A 21135-nucleotide genomic window follows, 5' to 3' on the forward strand; every position below is an offset into this window, starting at 1 on the left:
CAAAGAGCTCACTGTTTTAAAGTGAATGGCTGGAGAGGAGATAACTCATAAGGGTTAATGCATATTATACTCCATAGTTGTCGATGGAACTAGTTGCATTATGAGATTCAAGAAGCATGTGAAGTAACGAGTTGATATGAGATGGTTGTGGAGGCTATTTAGATGATTTGTTTGAGAAAAGATGGCTAGTTTTAGAGATGGAGAAGAATGTTATTTTCTATCAAAGTCATCTAAACTGAATGATTGAAAATTGTGAAGATACAAGCTTGTAGAAATCATCATGAAGTCTCAAGGTTCACAATGAAAGTTCTTGGTATAGCTTTTGATAGTGATAATGGTTGTCCAACAAGAGAAGATTCAGAGAATTATCACAGCTTGTGTCAACACATTTATTTGAATCTGCATCAGATGTCAAAAACCAGTTTTGAGGAATAGCTCATCTGTTTGGAGTTTTTAACCGAGTTATGTACTCAAGCAGGGGGAGATAAAGAGATAGTAGTTGGATCTTAGCAACTAAGAAAGTTTTCTGGTCTGGTCCGGTTGTGAGGAATTGCTTGAAGCTTGATTTAAAGAGTGCTTGAGTATCAAACTAAGTTAAAAAGGGGGAGAATGACGCCATGTTAGATCCTTGGAGATTGATATGTAACTTAAAGCATATAATGTGTGATTAGGTTCTAAAATGCTCTCATCAAGGGAGAGATGTGATGTGACTGGTTTGTAGAAGATGCATGAATTATAAAACGCAGTCATCAAGGGAGAGATTGAAGATGTTGTGTTGACTGGTTTTATAAGGCGCTTGGATTAAACAACTCAATCATCAAGGGAGAGATTGAAGATGTTGTGTTGACTGGTTTTGTAAGGCGCTTGGATTATAAAACTCAATCATCAAGGGAGAGATTGAAGCTGTGGTGTTGAATGAGTTTTATAAGCTATCTTAACATGTCAACATATTACGATGATACATGAAGTGATTGGATAGAATTATCATAGAAGATGAAACAGTGCTTGTACTAGTCTGACGTCAATACAGGAAGTAGTACAAGAAGGTGAGTTGTGCGAATACTTGAAGTAGTACAGGAGGCAGTACAAGAAGCCGAGCTGTGTGACTACTTGAAGAGTTGGAGTACAGAAGTTTGGGACCGACTTGGACAAGCCAAGAGGCGGTTGCTGAGCTGGATGAACATCTTGAATAGTAAATTCAAGATGAGAACGAAAGGCAAATTTCCTTATCTATAAAGAACAAAGGAAATTTGTCAATTCCTATTTGGTGAAGGAATAGGAAAATTGTCAATCTTTAGTGTTGAACAATTGTTATAAATACCAAGAGGGCGCTTCATGAAGACTTGCGCGCCTCAGGGTATTCTCGAGAAGATGCACACAAGGTGTGTGGCGTCGCCCCATCAACAAGATAGAGAGATCTTTTGATGGTTTTGTAGAAGAGCCACACTAGTCGGAAAAGACAATTAGTGGTAGTCTTCTTTCATTGTAATTCTAGGAAAGAGTTGGTGGATTCCATATAGCAATTGTAGGTTGCGGACTTTTCTAGTTAATGAAATCTGGACTAGGTCCCGGGGATGTAGGTTATCCGAACCCCGTTAACAAAGCTTGTGCCTTATTTACTTTATGCTCATACATACTCGAAGTAGATCATACACATAGTTGAATTAGTCACACTCACACATATGCACTTTCAGATTCCACTCAGCTTCTTCTGCGTTTGATTCATATGGAAGATACCGGAGGTTCTAAAACCTCTTCATAACCACTGGCGTTTGCATATTAATATTATCATGAATTTCCCATATTTTCTACGTATTTTTCTTTAAAAATAGTTGACCTTTTTTACTTTTAAAAAAAAAATATTATTAATACATTTTTTATAAAAAAAATTATGTTTCATCCAATAATGAAGAACATATTAAACTCTTTATTTTATTAAACCTCTCTCATTCATGTCGACCCCAATAAGAACAAACCTCTCAAGTCGCGTCTTCATTTATATGGGAATTTGAGAAACAATCTGAGAGTTAGAGGAATAAATTTGATCATTATACATGTTTTCTGGCAGACAGTAGTCTAGTGGTAGTAGAATTTGGGATGTATCATGCAGAAACGATCAGCGATACCAACAAGTTTGGGATGGCAGATTTTTATAATACATATACTTATGAGTCTCAACGTCAAACAAAAAAATTGGAATCAAAAGTGGGAGGTCATGTAAAGATGGTTCCCACTCTGATAGATAGATAGAACATAGGAAATTAAAAAGAAAAACCAGCAATAAAAGCAACGGCTTTAACGTAACAACGTCAGTCCAATTGCCGGCAAATGTAATACAAAAGGCTACAGTAAATATTCATATCCAAACAAGTGACTCAAATTGCATAATAAGCCCTCATGAGCAAAGTTTGTTATCTGCCTATGCCTCCTCGGATACGTCTCCTCTCAGTAATCCCCCAAGCTATATGTTGTGACTACGAAATAGCTTCCTCAATAGCCATATCTCAAAGTGCAATTATTATCCTCAGCATGGCAGTTCTTTCTACCTAATAACACAACAGGCCAATCTTAGTTTCTCTCACCTGTGAACCCATGACCAGTGTTTCTCCCACTAGTACCCCGTTGATGTTGGTATCCACCATGCCTTTGCTGTCCCTGTCCCTGTCCTTTCTCCCTGTATCTTGGACCTTCTGTCTGGGAACTATCTTTCGATTGTTCTCGATTACGTTCTCCATCATTTGTATGAGACCCAACAGGTTTGTATTCATAATGCACAGTAGGCTTCTGTCTATCTCTGTTTGAAGATGGCCTCTGATGGTGATGGTGCATATTCTCTTGCGCCGATAAACCCCAGCCTCCTTGTGATTCATGCCCTCTTCCAAACCGTCGACCCTGCCCTGTGTTCTTTTGGAACATACTATTCGGATTTTGCTCAACCTGGACCTCCTTATTGGTAGATCGGTTTTGCGACTGGGCTTGTGTATCAGCTGATTTCATTTTATGTTCTGTAGTAACCCCTTGATGCTCGTATCCAGCAACATCTTTTTTCTGAGATCCATAAGTTTTGTCCCTTGTACTTTCACGACCACCGAACTTACCTGTCCTATTAGCTGTATGCCACACATTATCTCCAGGGCCACGACTTTCTCTTGAAGCAACAGGAAAATCTGGTTGACTAAACCCATGGCCCGATTGCTGCATATGAGCTTTATTGGAATCCTTCTTCATGGCTTTTTTAGGGTCACCGTAGTTACTTCCTCCATCTTTGTTGCTTCTGGAAGCATGCTGCTTGCCATGGATGCCCATTCCTTGATCTTTTCCAACAGCACTTGCTTCCATTTCTTCGACAGCAGAATGATGTATTTCAGGAGGCATATACCAGCCATCGTTCCATCCATCATCATTACATGTGGTTTGATTCTTGGCAGCAATTTGTTCTGTTTGGTTGCTAGAGTGATAGTTCACTGTTCCTCGGATGGGCTGATTTGAGGTTACAGATTGTCCATCCTCCAAAGCTTTAGTAGGTGCTCCAGAACCTCTCTGGTGCCATGACCCTTGTTCTCTACCATGCTTTCCCTGCCTACCATTACCGTGTCTTGACTTTGAAGGAGACCCAGGTTTCCCTGTAGTTGAACCCGAAGGTTGGAGAATTCCTGTACCTTCACCTCCACTATTATCTTTATGGTTAACATTCTCTGGCATATCTGGAGCAGCAGTTACTAGATTTTTACTGACAATTGGCTCAGCCATTTCCTTTACTATGGGCTTCACGACATATCTTTCAATCTCCACTCTTTTGCTTTTAGAACTAGTCTGCCCTTGATGCTGACTCTTCGTAGAGGTGCCAAACTCAGGGACAGTGTTCTGACTCCCTACACCTGTGGAAACATCAGCTTTCTGCTGTGGATGTATTGGAGCCCACACAACAGCATTGTTGCCAGAAAGTTTTTCTGAAGGCTTATTTCCCAGTGAGTTTCTTTGAGTCCGACGCAAATGTTGAGATTTCCAGTAGTTTTTTGCTCTGTTCTGAGATTCTTCATTAGTGAAGGAACTGTTTTGCTCAGACGAATCACCAGACACTTTGATATCCACACATGGAACTGAAACAGACCCCAAATCCATTTCAGATGCCCTTTCCCTACCAGCCTCAATTGACTCATCTCCCGGTTTTGTTTCTTTTCCAACGGCAACTCTTGTCGTATTCATCGTTGATGTCTCCTCAGCCTTGTGCTTTTTCTTACCATTCCTGTTATTTTTTCTTTTCGTGAAAGTTGACTCAGTTGAAACAACACTTGACGTTGCTGGCATGTCTGAGTTATGGCATGAGACACCTTCATTAACCACCTCAGGAGATGGAACATCATCGAACACCTCTGTAGTGGCAACAGAGCTTGCTGCCATTTTTTTCTCAACAATAACATTTTGCTTCTGCTTATAACCCAAGCGCTTCTGTTTTAAGGCTGTGTCATCACGACCACGTGGAAGAGTATTCTGTTGGGAAGGACCCACATTACTTGTATATTCTGTTGAAGCCCTCGTATCGTGCATTGTGTTTTCTCCTGGTCCTCCAGTAGGTTCTAAGGAATTTGCAGCTGCAACAGTGTTCTTCACCTCGATCGATGAACGGAAATGAACATCACCTGAGTTTGATGGGAAACGTGCAGGTGAATGAGACCCAGGATCTTCTTGCATGTCAGATAGAGAAGCATTAGATGCAGCTTCCATGTTCTTGACTGAACCCTCCTCAGATACTTGGGAACGCCTATTCAACTCTTCTAGTTTTGCAAGAGCCTTAGCGCGTTGATCTCTTGCTCTTTCTTCCTCCTCTTTCTGCCTCTGTTGAGCACGCTGCCTGGCTAACTCTCTCATCGTAGAACGCTTTGAGAGAACATTGCAAACACTTAGTCAAACCAAAAAAGGATAACTACAAACAAGATCAACATAAAAGTATAAATAACAACGAGAATCATATGAACTAGTTTATACCTGGTTGTCATTTGGGTCTGCTGGTTTTCCAGACCCAGGCCTCCTAATGGAATCGGTATCTAAAGATTCATCTACGATAAGGGAGGAGCCTGACATATCAGTTGTCTTCTGCCAACCATCATTGCCTTCACTGTTTACTGTTCGTTTGTTTGGAGGATCTGCTCTGCCTTGAGTCTGTTGAGTATATCTCCTGTAGGTATTAAAATTAAAACTTTCCTGACATAAACGAGGGCTAACTGGCAGAAACGCTAATGGGAAAATGATAACTGACCTGGATATGGCAGTTCCACTCATTGCTGCAAGTTCAGCATTTTTGTTTGTGGCAGGATCACCTTGATTATAGTGTAATAAGTTCTTACTATCATTTGCATGACCAGTTCGAGGATTTCTTGCAGAAACTTTATTTACAGGGTTTCCAGAATTGAATGTACGTGGTTTGCTTTCCTGCTCATCTCTACTGACAACAGATGAATCATTTTGCCAACCATCATTCGTTCTAGTTTTTGCATTTAAGCCCTCGATTTTCTGAATCAAACTAGGATCTCCAGGGGCAGCAAGTTCTGCCTTAGCTGGTTGTACTTCACCACTTGCCTCATTTCTGTTTTCTCTCCTCTCGTTTCTTGAAGTTTGCAACTGTTGAGCTACCGTCTCTGCATTCGGGAGCCTATTTCCTAGAAATTCTTCTTGCTTTGCTTTATCTTCTCCCAACCTCCCATCTTGGTGCTTTAAAAGAACCTTGAAAGGCCTTTGTGGTTCTTGAGAATGTGATGGCTCGTTCCGATCCAAAGCCACTGAGCTTCCAGGAGTATCATATCCACCTTGCCCAGAATGATTATTAAAAGTATGAGGACCAGCAGGCCTACCTGCAAATGGCAAGTCTCTGTTACTGGGACTGCCATACCCCATGGGAGGACCATAGTAGCCTTCGTGTGGCGGTGGACCAACATAAAACCCAGGCCTAGTCTGCATCCTTGGGTGGACATAAGAGTCAAGCATTGGAGGTCTAAACATCATTTCATTATTAGCGTGATTACCCCTAGGACCAGCCCCACGTCCAGGAGCAGGTGGAACTTGCGTAGGATAAAATGGAAAAGGATCCATGTGAAAACCACCAGGACCCATTGGGGCACCACCAGGACCCATTGGGGCACCACCATATGGGTGGTTCCCTCTGTACCAGCCACCACCTTGATGATTATTTACTGGAGGACCACGCCAAGCATCATAATGATGAGGAAAATTAGCATTAGGATATGATTGTGAACCACGGGAGTCCAATTGCCCTTCCCCTCTGCAATGTCTAGGTGCATCTTCACTGTATGGCTGATCATCTCTTCTCCAGGAATTGGCTTCTCCAATACGTTCATTAGCTTCTGCAGATAAAAGACAACACAAGATATGGTCAGGTATAGTGCCCAAGAGAAAATTCACTAAAAGGATGTATGAAGAATAAAGCAGTAAGAAGAATTCACATGAAAATCTGAGAGGGTAACATGTCTCTCACGTAAGAGATGATTATAAACAGAGTAATGTATATCCCCTAAACAGAGGAAAAGAGGTTTAGAACCTTTCGTGCAATCTACATTTTGCTCTTCCACAGATCTTCCAGACGAAGATGAAGGACGACCGCGAGGTCCAGCATCTGCAAATTTGTAGTTTCTAAGAGCCATATCTACTTCATAAAAGCACAACAATTTCTATCTAGGTAATCCTAAAACCCTCAAGTAGCACATATTAGGAGGTCATCTAAGATCAAAAAAAAATTCAAACAAAGCAAGCCAGAAAAGCCCCTGTAAGTTTTGACTTTGTTGAATATCCGTGTAGATAAACTTCTCAACAGAATCGCATTCAGAAGTACCAATTTCAAACTGTGCTAAGAAGGCAAGGACAACGAGTATAAGATAGAATTGAGTACAAATTCATTTTATTTTTTCCTAGTTTACATGCTGATTGTATTATTTGAAATATGCACAGAGAACTATTCTTAAATAAAAGTACGGTTTGTTTTAAAAAAAAAAAAATAATACTGTAACACATGATTTATACACTAACTTTTACTGCTAATAGATAGTACCTTGTGGCCTTGTGCTCTTTTCAGAACACTCCTTTTCAGCACCAAGGGAAGGAAAATCTCCAGAAGACAAAGCAAACCCATCATTGTTTGATGGAGCAACTCCCTGTAGAACACGAATCTTGAAGAATGAGGGTAAATAATGCAATGGTAGATAGACTGTAAATTGTACACAACTATTCTAGCAAAATAAACTTGAAGATTGAAGCTTGCCAAATATTAATGAATATCCTTCCATCAAAATCAATTTGCCCAACCAGAATTGCAGACTTATTGGAGAACATGTGCCACTCAGTTGCCAAATTAATTTACACACTACAAAGCATTTCTCTAAGACAAACAATAAGTTCCCTATAACTTGACAAAGCATCCTCATCTTGTTCCCATTGCAAACACGTATGTATATCCAGCAATTAAACACGAATGTATAGCATGGAACTCAACAGATGTAAGGATACAGAAAAGGATAAAAGAGATGGTTAACAGAGTCACAATAAATAATAAAGAGTAGAAACTAAATTTACAAGAACCATACCAACTTCTCTCCTGGTACATGTTGACCCCATGTTGCAGAAGTCTCTGACACAGGTTCAGCAAATCGGGATAACTGGGAACTTCCTGGTCTTGTGTCTGCACTATGTGGACGCTGTAGTGCAACTGATGCCTGATTAGATGGAAACACCCCAGATGCTGATGAAGGCCGAGAGTTTGAATCCCATGCAACAGAAGAAGAAGAGTCATGTGCTTTGTTACTATCAGCAGTTGAAGGCCGAGTTCCACTTCCACCAGAAGAAGGTCGATTACTGAGGTGGCTTGGTGAACCAGGGCCACTTTCAGTTCGTGGTGACAATGATGATGTCCCCCAAGCATTCAGTGATGATTTACTCCCCCAGCTAAGGGTTCCCCTACAATAGATGTCCAGAATACAATTAAACAAACTAACATTTAAGGATGAGGAAAAAATGAGAGAAATAGCATCTCACACAGCTGCAAACTTACTTTGGAACAATTTCCACATTAGGGTCAAGGCCTTGGTTCTCCAACCTTAAATTCAGAAGAGAATCGATCAGAGAACGAGATTATATAAACAGATATTAAGATCAAATATGATAATCCGCTCATCAAATACCTTTGGCTTGGTAAGTTAATTGGTTTTGGAACAGCAACCTTTCCCAATATTGTCATGCCACTTCTTCTTGTAGTACCCCATCTGCTAATATCCGGGAGGTTTAATTTCTCATCAAAGCAATGATCCAAAACCACCGCAGAGTATAAAAGAAAATGCGCAAAAGTATAAATGATTTTTCTTTTGCGTAGTAGCTTTAATAAAAAGCGACCAGCTCTTATAATATTTTTCTATACACTTGTGGAAAGAACACTCTTCTGCTAATCTAAATGATGATGTTGCAAATCAAAAATCATGTTGGATAATTTATTCTACACTTTTAAGGCAAGTGATATGAAATAAAACTTATTCTTCATCCACACATGGCGAATGTCTATCATGCAAGCGAGCTATTTCAAAGAAAGAAAACCAAACACTGAGTTTCCTTAGGCACATATAGTGATTCTATATTTTAACAGCAGTTTGAATATGCAGCACACTGAAAACAAGTAACTGAATTTAAGAGAAGGCCACAGCAAAAGAAAATCATGCAAACATCGTGAAAAGAGGCCAAAATGTAACCCAGTATTGAAACATAGAAAAGTTCATGTTAAAAAATATTTTGGTAGAACAGAAACCTTCGATCTCCTGCTGTGCTCGAGGTCATTTATAAAGCGGCTACAAGACCCAATTACACCTCTTGCAACCTGTAAGACACATGCAGAATCAGATTCACAAATGAAATCTCAAACTTGAACTCAAAACCGACACTGAAGAACAATTGCTATAACAAAGAAATTGACTTGACCCGTTGGCACCTCTCGGTGTTGATTAGAAGTTACAAGCACCGTTAATGGAAGAAAGCAAAAAGAAAAAGAAAAAAACGATGAAGAAATTCACAAAGCTAAATGCAGAGATAACAGAACTCGGACTATGAACCACAATTGAGAAAATATATCAGTTGCTACTGTGAAATGTGTTGCAGAATAGAATCAGACTACCTAAACAAGTTCCCCAACATGAAATTGAAAGTCTAATTATCATCAACTTGAACATTTAATTCCAAAAATCAATACTTTCTAAAATTTACCATCATGAACACCAATCAATTGCCAGAAACAGACAAGGTTTCGACAATCAAACTGCTACAGAAACCTAACAATATCAAAGATATCATCTAACTAACGAAATCAAAAGTCATTCCATGTAAGATAACCGCATTACTAAACTAACGTATACCCAAAATGTTGAAATATCTGCAGCATCCCATCAATCAACGAGCTTTAAAACAAACAAATGCATCAAACAATGTCAATTCAATTAGGCTCTACAAAAAGGACCCAACTTGAAGACACTATCAAAGTCGATAATTCTATAAACAACTCATCACTAGACGATTCCTCTGGGAAAACAAAAAAAAGGGAAGCGAGGGATGTAGAGAAGAAATAACTGACCAAGGAGGATGATAGAGAAGAAAAAAAACTCCTTTGATGAATGGAGAGGAGGTCCCGTCCTGGCAAACCCTAGATATTGTGAGAATCCAACAAAGGGGATGCAGATCGGATGCAGAGATGGGTGGTGATGGAAACGAAGAAGGGGAAGGTGGAGGAGGAAACAAAGGATCTGTAGGGGGAAAAACAACTGATGAAAGCTTTACGTTCAACGGATTGGTTGAAAGACGAGAAAGCGTCGTAGTTCAGGGCTGCACGGTTTTACTCAGCTTTTTCCCTTCTTTCTTTTTTTTTTTTTTTTTGTTGTTTGGGTTCTCTCTCTCTTAAGTTTTATTTTCTCTTCTTCCTGTAATTTGTAAACGAAATTAGTGACCATTGCATAAAAAAGGTAAAATAGAGAATCAACTCTCCTGCAAAAAAAAAAAAAAAAAAAAAGGTTTACACCTATCTCAACCAAAACAAATAAATACTGATCGATTAGGATATGCATCATTTACATATTTTTAGTTTTTACCTAACTATTATAAAAGATTAAGACCAAATATATATATCACAAATCTAACTTTTTGCATTTTTCCTAATTTTCACACATAACTCTTTCCATTTGATTTTTTCTTTTCTTTTCTCATAGTAAATTTTATTTTTTAATAGTAAAATTACACGCGTCAACGGAAAACTGAAATATCTCTGCAAACTGAAAAGGCAACATATAGTCTTTTAAATTAAAAAAAACAATGTGTAGATATCATTGAAAAATGAAAATTGATCAGTTTTTAAAATAAAAAGTTTGACCTTATAAATTATTATCTTACCAAAAAAAAGGAGTATTAATAAGAGAACTGCCACAATTACATCAATTTGGAAATTTTTGGATGTGTCTTCTTGGTAATGTCAAGTTTTGGATTAGTCTATCAATACTTCTGAAGACGGTCTGGACTTGGTATGACTTGTGTACCGTGTTTGTTTCTCTGTTTCCAAATGCCATAGACAATGGGCCTGATCAGATCACATACAGCTTACAAATATATAACCATGTTTAATTATACACGAATATCATAACGTAAAGGTGAGTTGCCAGTGAGGAGGAAATTGATTATGTGACAAGTTCACCTATTCATTACCAACAACTTGTTGCAAATGGCGGTCTGCTCAATGTCGATAAGCCAATGTGTGCAACAAACTTTTTGGTAGTTTTTTTTGTTTGTTTCATTGTTTTACCGACCTCTATACCGTTCCTTTGTATAGTATACTCATTACAAGAGTGAAGCACAAGTCCATAGTTTTGTAATGGAGGGAGGTTGTGTTTGGTGCTCGATTGCTCGGGAATGATTTAAGCGGATCTAAGCTTAGAGCTAGCCAAATCTTTTTCATACGTCAACTATATAAACGTGTCACTTCTCTACAGTCTCTAATATCTCTTCTTTGACATTTTACAGAATTCGGAAATATTCCAAAAAAAAAAATGCTGAAGGAGTTTTTCTCTTCTCTATAAAAAATTTGTTGGTGGATAAAACTCTTGGGTCCAATCCATATTTGATAAACCAACCCTTGGGAAAATTGGGCCGTGACAATTTGTAAACAAAACTGGTCCATGAACCAAAATATGTTTTTTTTTTTGTGAACCGAACCAAAATATTTTTTTTTTTTTTGGTCCATGAACCAAATATGTTATTTCGACAATTTTCTCTTTTTTTGCAAAATACATATTTTTATTTTCTTTTTGTTTGCGGAAATACATATTCTTATTGTCTATTTGTTTATTTCCACAATTAACACCCCAAAATATGTTATTACGACAATTCACCCTAGGCTCATTGAATTGTGTTGTTCGAAATTGTCAAGATTTCCTAAACATTCTACCACGATAACAAAATTACATAGTCAATGAGCCTGCTAGCTAAACTTTCTTTAGCATATAGCTAATATAATTCAAGAAAAAATAGTGAGTTAGACGTCAAAACAAAGAAGTGACGTAAATCTACAAAATATTACACATAAAGCAAAAACCAGTCTTGTAAGTAAACAGAGATCCTGTATAAATCCAGTGTCTCACTCGGTTCATGTACTGTCGTTTCCAAGGTCTGCCATTGTGACATGCAAAAAAGTTGAAACTCTTCACGCCAAAGCCAAAAACAAAATCTTTTCTTTTTATTTTTCTCATAATGGGAAAAAACCTTTTCTCGCGGAGAGAAACAAACAAAGAGCTTTCACCTAATTACAAATTCTTCTTTTTCAGCTTATATATAAATCTTTTTTTTCTCCAGTGACCCCTTCATTGTGGCCAAGTTTAGAACTTTGGATCCTCTGTTTTACAATTTGACAGGTACTTTTGTCTTCTGGCTCTCATATTTTGGTAGGTTGTCTTGGTTTTTAGATTTGTCTGCGAATATAAAGTGGGTTTTAATTCTTTCTTTTGTTTAAATAAATCTTGTACGTACGTAATTGAGCAAAGTATCAGTTATAATCTAATTAGGTTCATAATTCAATATAAACACACACTTTATCTCTTGAGATTCTTGAAGGGTTATTTTAATCTCTTTTCAAGACTCATAACTTCGAATTTATCAGCCATAAAGGTTCACTCTCGTTGGACAGCACTTGCTTACTTTGATTCTATAAGTTTCATTTTTTTTTATAAAGAGGTCTTTTTCCAGCTATCCCACTCTGCTCTTCTTCTTTTGAGCATTAGCGTTTTTGCTTCCTGGTTTTGTGTTTTTAGTTTGGAGACAAGATGGGACAGATTCCGAGGTTTCTTTCTTGGAGGAATATGTTGGTCCTCTCATTGGCCGTGAACTTCAGCTTGATTCTAAAGATCTTGAAGGGTGACAAAGAGCGAGGAGATTCTTGGCCGGATAGAACGGCGTATTCTAGCATATGGCCTGTGATATCCACCACGGCTTCAGGATCTTCTTTGTTGTCTTCAGCATCTTGCAATTATACCAAGATCGAAGAAGACGACGACAGAATCATCAATCTCAGACTGTAAGTTTTTTACTTACTCTTTTTTCATGTTCTCGATTACAATCTAGTTCTCTGAAGATAGTTATGTTCCTTGTCACCATGGTGGGAAATTTGATTGGTTGTTTAATCTTCCTTGGTGTTTTGAGAATAGTAAATGTGTATTAATGGCGTATCCTCCAGAATCTGTAGACAAAATATCTTCCTTATCCCATACTTGATTGCTTTGAAAGTCATTGATGCTAATAGCAAGGAATCTGAGATTATCCTTTAAGCACGCAAGTGAAAGCTCCATGCTTTAATGCCATAATTACCATTCTATATTAAATGCAAACTTCAAAAAAGGGGTAAAAATGGTCAACCCTAAGGTTATGATTCTTTCTAAGTTTCTACGGATGGTTTGTTCATTGACTTGCCAATATTTTCAAGTAAGTATGTCTTAGTTCTGCGTATGCTTGTGTTCCTTAACGTACGCCGGTAGTTTGAATATTTTGCTTCTGTTATTTACTTTGTTATGATGAGTGACTCGTCAAACAAAAAAAAAAAAAAAAAAATCTTTGCAAATTGATCATGGTGGTCCATTTGTTTTCTTTATAAGGGAATTAAGATAAATTTGGTCATAATGTCAACTGTTAAAAAGTATTAAAATTAAATTTGGACATGGGCCATTCTTCTTGTTGATGAGAAAGTAAAGAAGAGAGTGACTTCTTTTTTTAATACGGATTAGTTATGTGGTATGGTGTGAGAGAAAGGAGGTTGATGAGTGTGTGATGTTCCTTTTTTTGGATGCCCTCTCAATTAGTTTAGTTAGTGACAGCCAATGGAGTTTGAAAATTTGGGTTTAGGAGACACTTGGTATATCAGAATATGTATCATACTCCTTTTGATTCTTTCCCAATTCCATTGTCAAGAAAAAACTTATAAATAGACAAAAGAGAAAGGGAAAAAAAAAAAAAAAGTAAAGAGAGACCCACATTTTGGTGGACATGATTCTCATACATAAATATTTTCATGTCCATTGAGAGAATCTAAAGGACTAGTATGGTGATCTAGTACGTAACTGGACCATGTTATTCACTGTTATTAGAAATAAGGAGGTGATGTTTTATGTTCTCCATTAGAGAAAAGGACCCATGAATAGTCCTTTTACCTATATTCGCAGCTTTCTTTGATTTTAAGAGCAATTCTTGTCAGACTGTACGTAGATACATATACATAATATATGCTAACGTTGATGTGGTATCTCTTACGCAGTGGTGATCCAACGGTGTATGAGAGATACTGGCAGGAAATGGGAGAGGTGACAACTTTGGTGATACCTGGATGGCAATCTCTCAGCTATTTTTCAGATCACAACAACCTTTGTTGGTTTCTTGAACCAGAGCTTGGCAAAGAGATTGTGAGGGTGCATAAGGTTGTTGGGAATGCTGTAACTCAAGACCGCTTCATTGTTGTTGGCACTGGCTCAACACAGTTGTATCAGGCTGCTCTCTATGCTCTCTCCCCGCATGATGACTCTGGTCCCATTAACGTCGTCTCAGCTGCACCTTATTATTGTGTGAGTCACATAACGTGCTTTCGTCTCAAAATATACATGTATGTCTTGTTAGAGGCGCCATTTTGCTGGATACTAGCTTTCTTGGGTTATGTTAGCAGACACATATCAATCTAACATGTATAAGCGGTTTTGGTTGCAGTCATACCCGTTAATTACTGACTGCCTCAAATCGTGTTTATATCGGTGGGGTGGAGATGCAAAGGCATACAAGGAAGAAGGTCCATACATTGAACTTGTTACATCTCCAAACAACCCTGATGGGCTCTTGAGAGAACCGGTAGTAAACAGTAGTAAAGGTATACTGATCCATGATTTGGCTTACTACTGGCCACAATATACGCCGATAACATCAGCAGCTGATCACGACGTCATGCTCTTCACTGCTTCAAAGAGCACTGGCCATGCAGGGATGCGTATTGGGTAAGTACATACGTTGTTGTCACATTTTGCGTCATGGGAACAAGAAAAGATAACAACTCACTTAAACGTTAAATTCTTGTTTCATTTTGCAGATGGGCTTTGGTGAAAGACAGAGAGACAGCTAGGAAAATGACAGAGTACATTGAACTCAACACGATTGGGGTTTCAAAGGACTCGCAGCTTAGAGTAGCCAAGGTTCTAAAGGTTGTGTCAGATAGCTGTGGGAATGAAACGGCCAAATCCTTCTTTGACCACAGTTATGATGCTATGTATGAGAGGTGGAAGCTATTGAAACAAGCAGCGAAGAACACTAAACGTTTCACCGTTCCTGATTTCTCCGCTCAACACTGCAGTTTCTTTGGCAAGGTCTTTGAGTCACAACCAGGTACACATAAAGAAAAAAAATATGAAACAATGATAATCTGCTATAAGTATACTACGTAAATAATTGTAATGTACATAGAAGCATTTTAATTTTTCTTAATTCATTTGGTTTGGTGTATTATTGTAGCGTTTGCATGGTTTAAATGTGAAGAAGGGATTGTGGATTGTGAGAAGTTTCTAAGAGAGGAGAAGAAGATTTTAACGAAAAGTGGGAAGCACTTCGGAGATGACCAAAGTTTTGTGAGGATAAGCATGTTGGATAGAGATAGTAACTTTAATATTTTCCTTCGCAGGGTTTCAGCTTCCTCTAATTCAACTTTGTAATTAAGTGCATGAAATGATGATCTTTGTCATAACTAATGTTGCAACAAGTGTTTTATTGGAAATCTGAATTATGTGAAGGTCAAAGACCAATCCCGTCTCCCGATGAATGAACGAACATTCAAGTGTGCCGGCATGTTGGTCTGAAAAGTCTTGGTTGTAAGGATCAGAATATCAGATATATCCAACATTTAATGGATGTATAGTTTTTTTTTTTTTTTTTTCTTTTTTCAGATTTTAACTCCAACCTTAGGTGATCCCTCAGAGTCATATCGACAATGGTGCAGGAGTATCATTGTCCAAACCTGTCCATTTTACATTTGACTCAGCTTTTCCACCGCACCAATTTTGGGAATTTTATTGAGACTGCCATTTTGGAAACTCGAATTTGTCAAACTGCCATTAATGAAAGCTTCTTTCAAAACGTGCCACAAAGAGAGAAACATGGACGATTTTGCCCTCGAAGAAAAAGACAAAAGAAAATGATAGACAAAATCAAAAAAAAAAAAAAAAGAGATCTCGTCTACAAGATCTGGTCCACTACATCTGATCTGCCATAACTAGTCGACAAAATTGGTTCGCCGAATATTGTCCATCCACAGAAAATGTATTGTCTATAGTGTAATAACTGCATCACTTGTTTGATCGTCTGCCTGGTCCGCCGAATCAGGTCAACAGAACTGGTCCGCCGGTTTTTATCACTTAGAACAAGTCTATCATAACTAGCTTTTGTCCGCCGGAAAATGATACACCGGATCTGGTTTGCCACAACTAGTCTATCGTAACTGGTCTATCTGGTCCGCCGAATCTGCTATGCCGGAGCTGGTTAAAGTTCGTAGGAACTGACTATCGTCCGTCTGAACTCGTCTAACAGATCTGGTCTATCGGAACTCGTCTTTCTGGGTTGGTCGAAACTGGTCCGCCGAATATGGTCTGCTTGAATTGGTTATAGTTCATTAAAACTGACTGTGGTCTGCCAGAACTCGTCCGCTGGAGTTATGGTTTGTCGGAACTGGTCTGTCGAATCTTGTCTGCCGAATCTGGACCAGAATTGCTATGGTCCGCCGGATCTGGTCTGTCGAATATGGTCCGTCGGATCTGGTCTGTCGATCTGGTCCGCCAGAGTTCGTCCGTCGGATCTGGTCCGTTGAAATTGTTTGTTGTTGGAAGATGAAGAAGAAGATGAAGAAGAGAAAGAGATAATGAAAAAAAATGAACAGTCACAACACAAAACAGCCAATTCATCCAGGGGTACATCAGTCTTTATACAGAGCTCTTGTGGCAGGCGGGAGAAGAAGTTTTTCGAAGTGGCATTTCTTACAAGTTTTATCACTGTTCATGGCACTCTTTACAATTTTCTCAATTTTAGGGATATCATGCACGCCAACTTTTGTTTTTTTTGTTTTGTTTTCTGCATGATTCAGAAGGATAATTCCATCATTTCTATTTCTTCAAAAATATTAACAAATTTAACCAAAAAAATTTTTAAAAGGACAAAACACCAACAACCCATCAAAATTATAAAAATTGGACGTGAAAAATACTCAAAATAGAACCGTACGTCTTGTCACCATTCAAGCTCTAAAAGATTTAATTACTTTTCATGGTTGTAAAAAGTTAAACTGAGCGTCGTCATCTAACAAATTATAAAATAAACTTCTTTAAACAAAAACAAGATATAGTCACGATTTGTATATATGGATGAGGAAGATTAGAGTTAAGAGGTGAGGTGATGAGAGATCACACAGAACCACACAAACCATTCACGTGATGTTACCTGCAAAATTCATCATCAACTTTCTCCTGACTACGCCACATCACATTTGTTTTGTGGTACTATTCCATCGTCAAACGCCCGTTCGTCTTTGTCTTTTTCCACAAATCTACTCTTCCTTTCTTTATCAACTTGATCGTCTACATAACTATACTTGTCTTTTTTTCCCTATTCACAAATTTGTCTTTGTCTTGCTGCGACAAGTAAATATTTATTTTGATACCAAATCGATCCGAATCTCGGTCTGAGTACCATTTATACCCATTCTTGAATTTTTATAGCATTTTTGTAACCTATTCATCCTTATCATGTTAGTTCTTTTGTTTAACGTAAATCTAAATATCATTGACACCAGTTCTTATAAGGAAGCCAAGCAACTTATACCTTTTTTTTTGTAATTTTGTACTTGTTGATGAGTGATAGTTAGAGAGATGAAGAAAACATGATTAAGAGTTGGATCAAATGATAAGATGTAAATATGTCTTGCATAAAACGTGTTTGAATTCCATTTTAAGGATAAAATGATGCTTCAGGTCTTGAATAAGTTTGTTTCAACTTGCGACATGATCTCTTTAAACTCATAAAGAAAACAAGATTAGACCCGTTGGTCCACAATTACTTTTTTGGCTCACAGCAATATTCCTACATATAACACTGAAAGATTTTATGACAGTATAGCAGTAGAAAAAAATTACATATAACAGTAATGCAAACTAAATCCAAAAATTAATTACATTTCAAATCATACAAATTATGTATTAGAAATTTTTACGTAGCCGGACTAAATTACTTGGGTGGATTCACCGGTCAAATTAATGGTCAGATGGTTAAACAATATTGGTTTAATAAGGAAATGGTTGGATTATTACACATGTGTTCAGATTATGATCGATCTCTACGTCCCAATGCTTTTGCCATTTTGCTGTGATCAGTAAGTTCCCAAAGACACTTTTGCTTTCACCTCAGTTTCCACTTTGATCCTCTTTTTACGGTAAAGTCACAAATAGTCAAACTTACCTTGAACAAAACCCTAAGCGCCAGTTTAATCACTAATCGATCCACTTAATTATATGATACATTAGACCACAAACTTTATATTTTATTCTATTAAACTGTACATTTCATCTAAACATCAAAAGGGTATGGCGTGTGAGTGTCTTTTTGGATGAAACTATACACATGTATACTGTATAAAAATTATGTTAAAACAAACAAACAAAAAAACGTAAAAAAAAAAAGTTGAGGCTCTCTTTTATTAAGCGGCAGGGATTGAGAATTGTTGACCACACTCTCATCATCTCTCTCTCTTTCTTATCTTCACTGTTTCATCTTTTCATTCGGATTAAATTTATATTTTCTGTCATAAAATTTATACTCTTAACTCTCATGAATTATTGGTCTCTAGAATAGTTTATAAGTAACAATCTAATTTGTACGGATGTCTCTTGTGATGTCGAAGAATTAAGAAATAAAGAAAGAGCTAGGGAACATGGATTTTGAGGAGCAAGAAGAAGATATGGAGATGTCCGGTGTTAATCCCCCCGGTGGTTACGACTCTCTGAGCGGCGAGGGAGCTACATCTAGCGGCGGAGGAGGAGGAGGAAGGAATAAAGGCGTTGGAGGGAAGATGAGGTATAGAGAGTGCTTGAAGAACCATGCCGTTAACATAGGCGGCCACGCCGTGGACGGATGCTGCGAGTTCATGCCTTCCGGTGAAGATGGTACACTCGACGCTCTCAAGTGTGCAGCTTGTGGCTGCCACCGCAACTTCCACCGAAAGGAAACTGAAATCGTCGGCGGTAGGGGCCAGAGAGTTCCCACGTACTACAACCGCCCGCCGCAGCCCCATCCACCGCCTGGATATCTTCATCTAACATCTCCCACGGCGGCAGGGCAGCCTTATAGGCCACCCATGGCGTCGGCGGACGAGGAGGATACATCGAATCCGAGCAGCAGCGGCGGGAACACGGCGAAGAGGTTCAGAACGAAGTTCACGGCGGAGCAGAAGGAGAAGATGTTAGCCTTTGCGGAGAGGTTGGGGTGGCGAATTCAGAAGCACGATGACGTGGCTGTTGAGCAGTTCTGTGCGGAGACTGGTGTTAGGAGACAAGTGCTTAAAATCTGGATGCATAACAACAAGAACTCTCTTGGTAAGAAACCCTAATTTTGCTCAGACATGATTTCAAACACTAGAAGATCATGATTGTTTCGTTTTTGGTATGACTCTTTCTGTAACTACTTTTAATTAGTAGTTATATGTTTTTCTTTTTTTTTCTGGACATATATAGTTTCTTCTTTTAGTTAATAACCGCATCTCGTAGTTTGGGACAACTTAGGACACATTGTGATTAATTAACTATTAATCATCATCATTAACGTTGGATCGAATGGTTAATTACTTGATTTCATAAATAATGTACACTGATGATTGTAATTGAGTAATGGACAAAACTAAAAAAAGTACGGTACGGTGCTTCTAGAGTTGTAGACCAATGAGTTTCAACTTTCAACCCGTATGGTACATATTGTTGGCTAAGAAATAAAATGATAAGTTGAGATTAGAGCTAGCTAGTAATCAGCTATATATAGTACTTAGCAATTAGCCAGTTCTAAGTTTTACGTAGATATTAGCTTACTAAATATATATAGGGCGGTTAAAATGAACTAAGAGAATAAATTCTGGTTGAGCATGCATGTGCAACAATGAGAAGCCATTGACGTTTTGCTCTAATAGCTAGCTAGGTGTCTAAGCATAACGTGCCATTGCGAGGAACTCCCACTCCTAAATTGAATGAACAAACCAAAAATACATGATGTTCAAATAGGTAAAGATATGTGTTATGTGTTTAAATAACATGTTATTTGCTTATTACGCATGTGGCGATATCCATTTATAGCATGCTACAATATATTGAAAATGTGACTAGTTTAAGAATCAATTATACCATAATCAACCAATAATATTTATTTGAACGTGTAAACATATATGTTGATTATGCTCATAATAACTATATATAAATAGAGTACCGTATATTTATCTGACGAACTGGCGCAAATATACACATAATAAGGCATTTAATTTATTAATACGTGAATAATCAATAAAACAGATAGTAGTTAATTAAGAGCATTTTTTGTCCGTTTAAGACATGTTGCTAGGGGTCTCATTTGACCTATTTTTATAGTTTTTTCCTTTTCCCCATTTATGTAACATATCCTGAATTAGTTCATGTAATAAGTCTTGAACCGTAAAATCCTCATTTTTTAATTTTAGTTTAAAGACACTTTATCTCATGTGTGAACATTAATTACCTTTTAAAGCTAGCCAAGTGAAACCGAAAAGCTTGAAATAATTAAACCAAATGATTCCCGATGATGGAGATAATGATGATGATGATGATGATGATGATATAGAGATATCCATCTCGATGAAGAAAATGACGAATTCACATTTGTCACCTTCCTCTCGCTATCTTACCAAAACCCACCGCTGCATTAACTCCCTCTCTCTCTCTCTTTAATCTTTAATATACGCTTGCTAGCTATGTCTATGTGTTGAGCTTGCTTCGAAACTTCTCCACTCTTTTTTAATTTGTCTCTTTCACATCACAACCCAATTCATTTAATTGCCGTAACGCTTGATGTAAACATACCAATTGTTACTCTTTGGGATTCTTTTTTACTTTTAATTTATTTTCCAAGAATTCAAGGAAATTTGTTTAGATATGACCACCTTAATTACCTTATATCACAATTTTCTCATTACAACATTCTATACTACAAACTCCTTTGATAACACATTATAAACAAACTAATTAACAAGTTGACATGTCGTTTTTTTGAAATGTATAATAAAACTCTCGTCATCTCAAATAATATAAGTCATAAGTTATGCATGAACATTAGATCCGTCAGCATTTTGCTCCTACCATCTCACCGAACATATTGTGTTTTTTTTGTTTATCGATAGAAATTATTTGGATCTTTTCAGCTAATAATAACGTCTCTTTTAATATAATATATACTATTTTGGCCAAAAAGGTTTTGAAATGACACTTATACTAATTTGGTTGGCATTATGCGACAAGAGTCGTGTGGCCCTAGCTC

The 21135-nt window shown here is 37.7% G+C and overlaps 3 protein-coding genes across 7 annotated transcripts; 2 read left to right on the forward strand and 1 right to left on the reverse strand.

Annotated features, from left to right (window-relative positions):
- Positions 1-2123: 2123 nt before the first annotated feature.
- Positions 2124-9925, reverse strand: LOC17880205 (protein MODIFIER OF SNC1 1). Of its 4 annotated transcripts, none has more exons than XM_006282937.2 (10): positions 9617-9925; positions 8801-8869; positions 8187-8267; positions 8057-8101; positions 7593-7962; positions 7061-7163; positions 6554-6628; positions 5258-6359; positions 4987-5176; positions 2124-4878 (listed from the first exon to the last, which is right to left on the reverse strand). In XM_006282937.2, the coding sequence occupies exons 2-10, from the start codon at positions 8827-8829 to the stop codon at positions 2569-2571; spliced, it is 4305 nt and encodes a 1434-aa protein (XP_006282999.1). In that variant the 5' UTR covers positions 8830-8869; positions 9617-9925; the 3' UTR covers positions 2124-2568. The 4 variants fall into 4 exon arrangements, with proteins under 4 accessions (XP_006282999.1, XP_023635579.1, XP_023635580.1 ...); XM_023779811.1 differs by having other exon boundaries at positions 8187-8270; XM_023779812.1 differs by lacking the exon at positions 6554-6628 and having other exon boundaries at positions 8187-8270.
- A 1921-nt stretch (positions 9926-11846) lies between these two features.
- Positions 11847-15334, forward strand: LOC17877519 (tryptophan aminotransferase-related protein 2). 2 transcript variants are annotated; one of them, XM_006282542.2, is made up of 6 exons: positions 11847-11936; positions 12333-12595; positions 13826-14129; positions 14269-14549; positions 14642-14934; positions 15061-15334. In XM_006282542.2, the coding sequence occupies exons 2-6, from the start codon at positions 12345-12347 to the stop codon at positions 15255-15257; spliced, it is 1326 nt and encodes a 441-aa protein (XP_006282604.1). In that variant the 5' UTR covers positions 11847-11936; positions 12333-12344; the 3' UTR covers positions 15258-15334. The 2 variants fall into 2 exon arrangements, with proteins under 2 accessions (XP_006282604.1, XP_023635350.1); XM_023779582.1 differs by lacking the exon at positions 11847-11936 and having other exon boundaries at positions 12144-12595.
- A 2954-nt stretch (positions 15335-18288) lies between these two features.
- LOC17879897 (zinc-finger homeodomain protein 2) lies at positions 18289-19333 on the forward strand. The gene has a single exon (XM_006286217.2). The coding sequence runs from the start codon at positions 18518-18520 to the stop codon at positions 19190-19192; it is 675 nt and encodes a 224-aa protein (XP_006286279.1). The 5' UTR covers positions 18289-18517; the 3' UTR covers positions 19193-19333.
- The last annotated feature ends 1802 nt before the right edge of the window (positions 19334-21135 follow it).

This window comes from Capsella rubella, unplaced genomic scaffold (assembly GCF_000375325.1).
Source record: "Capsella rubella cultivar Monte Gargano unplaced genomic scaffold, Caprub1_0 scaffold_7, whole genome shotgun sequence".
Lineage (NCBI taxonomy): Eukaryota > Viridiplantae > Streptophyta > Magnoliopsida > Brassicales > Brassicaceae > Capsella > Capsella rubella.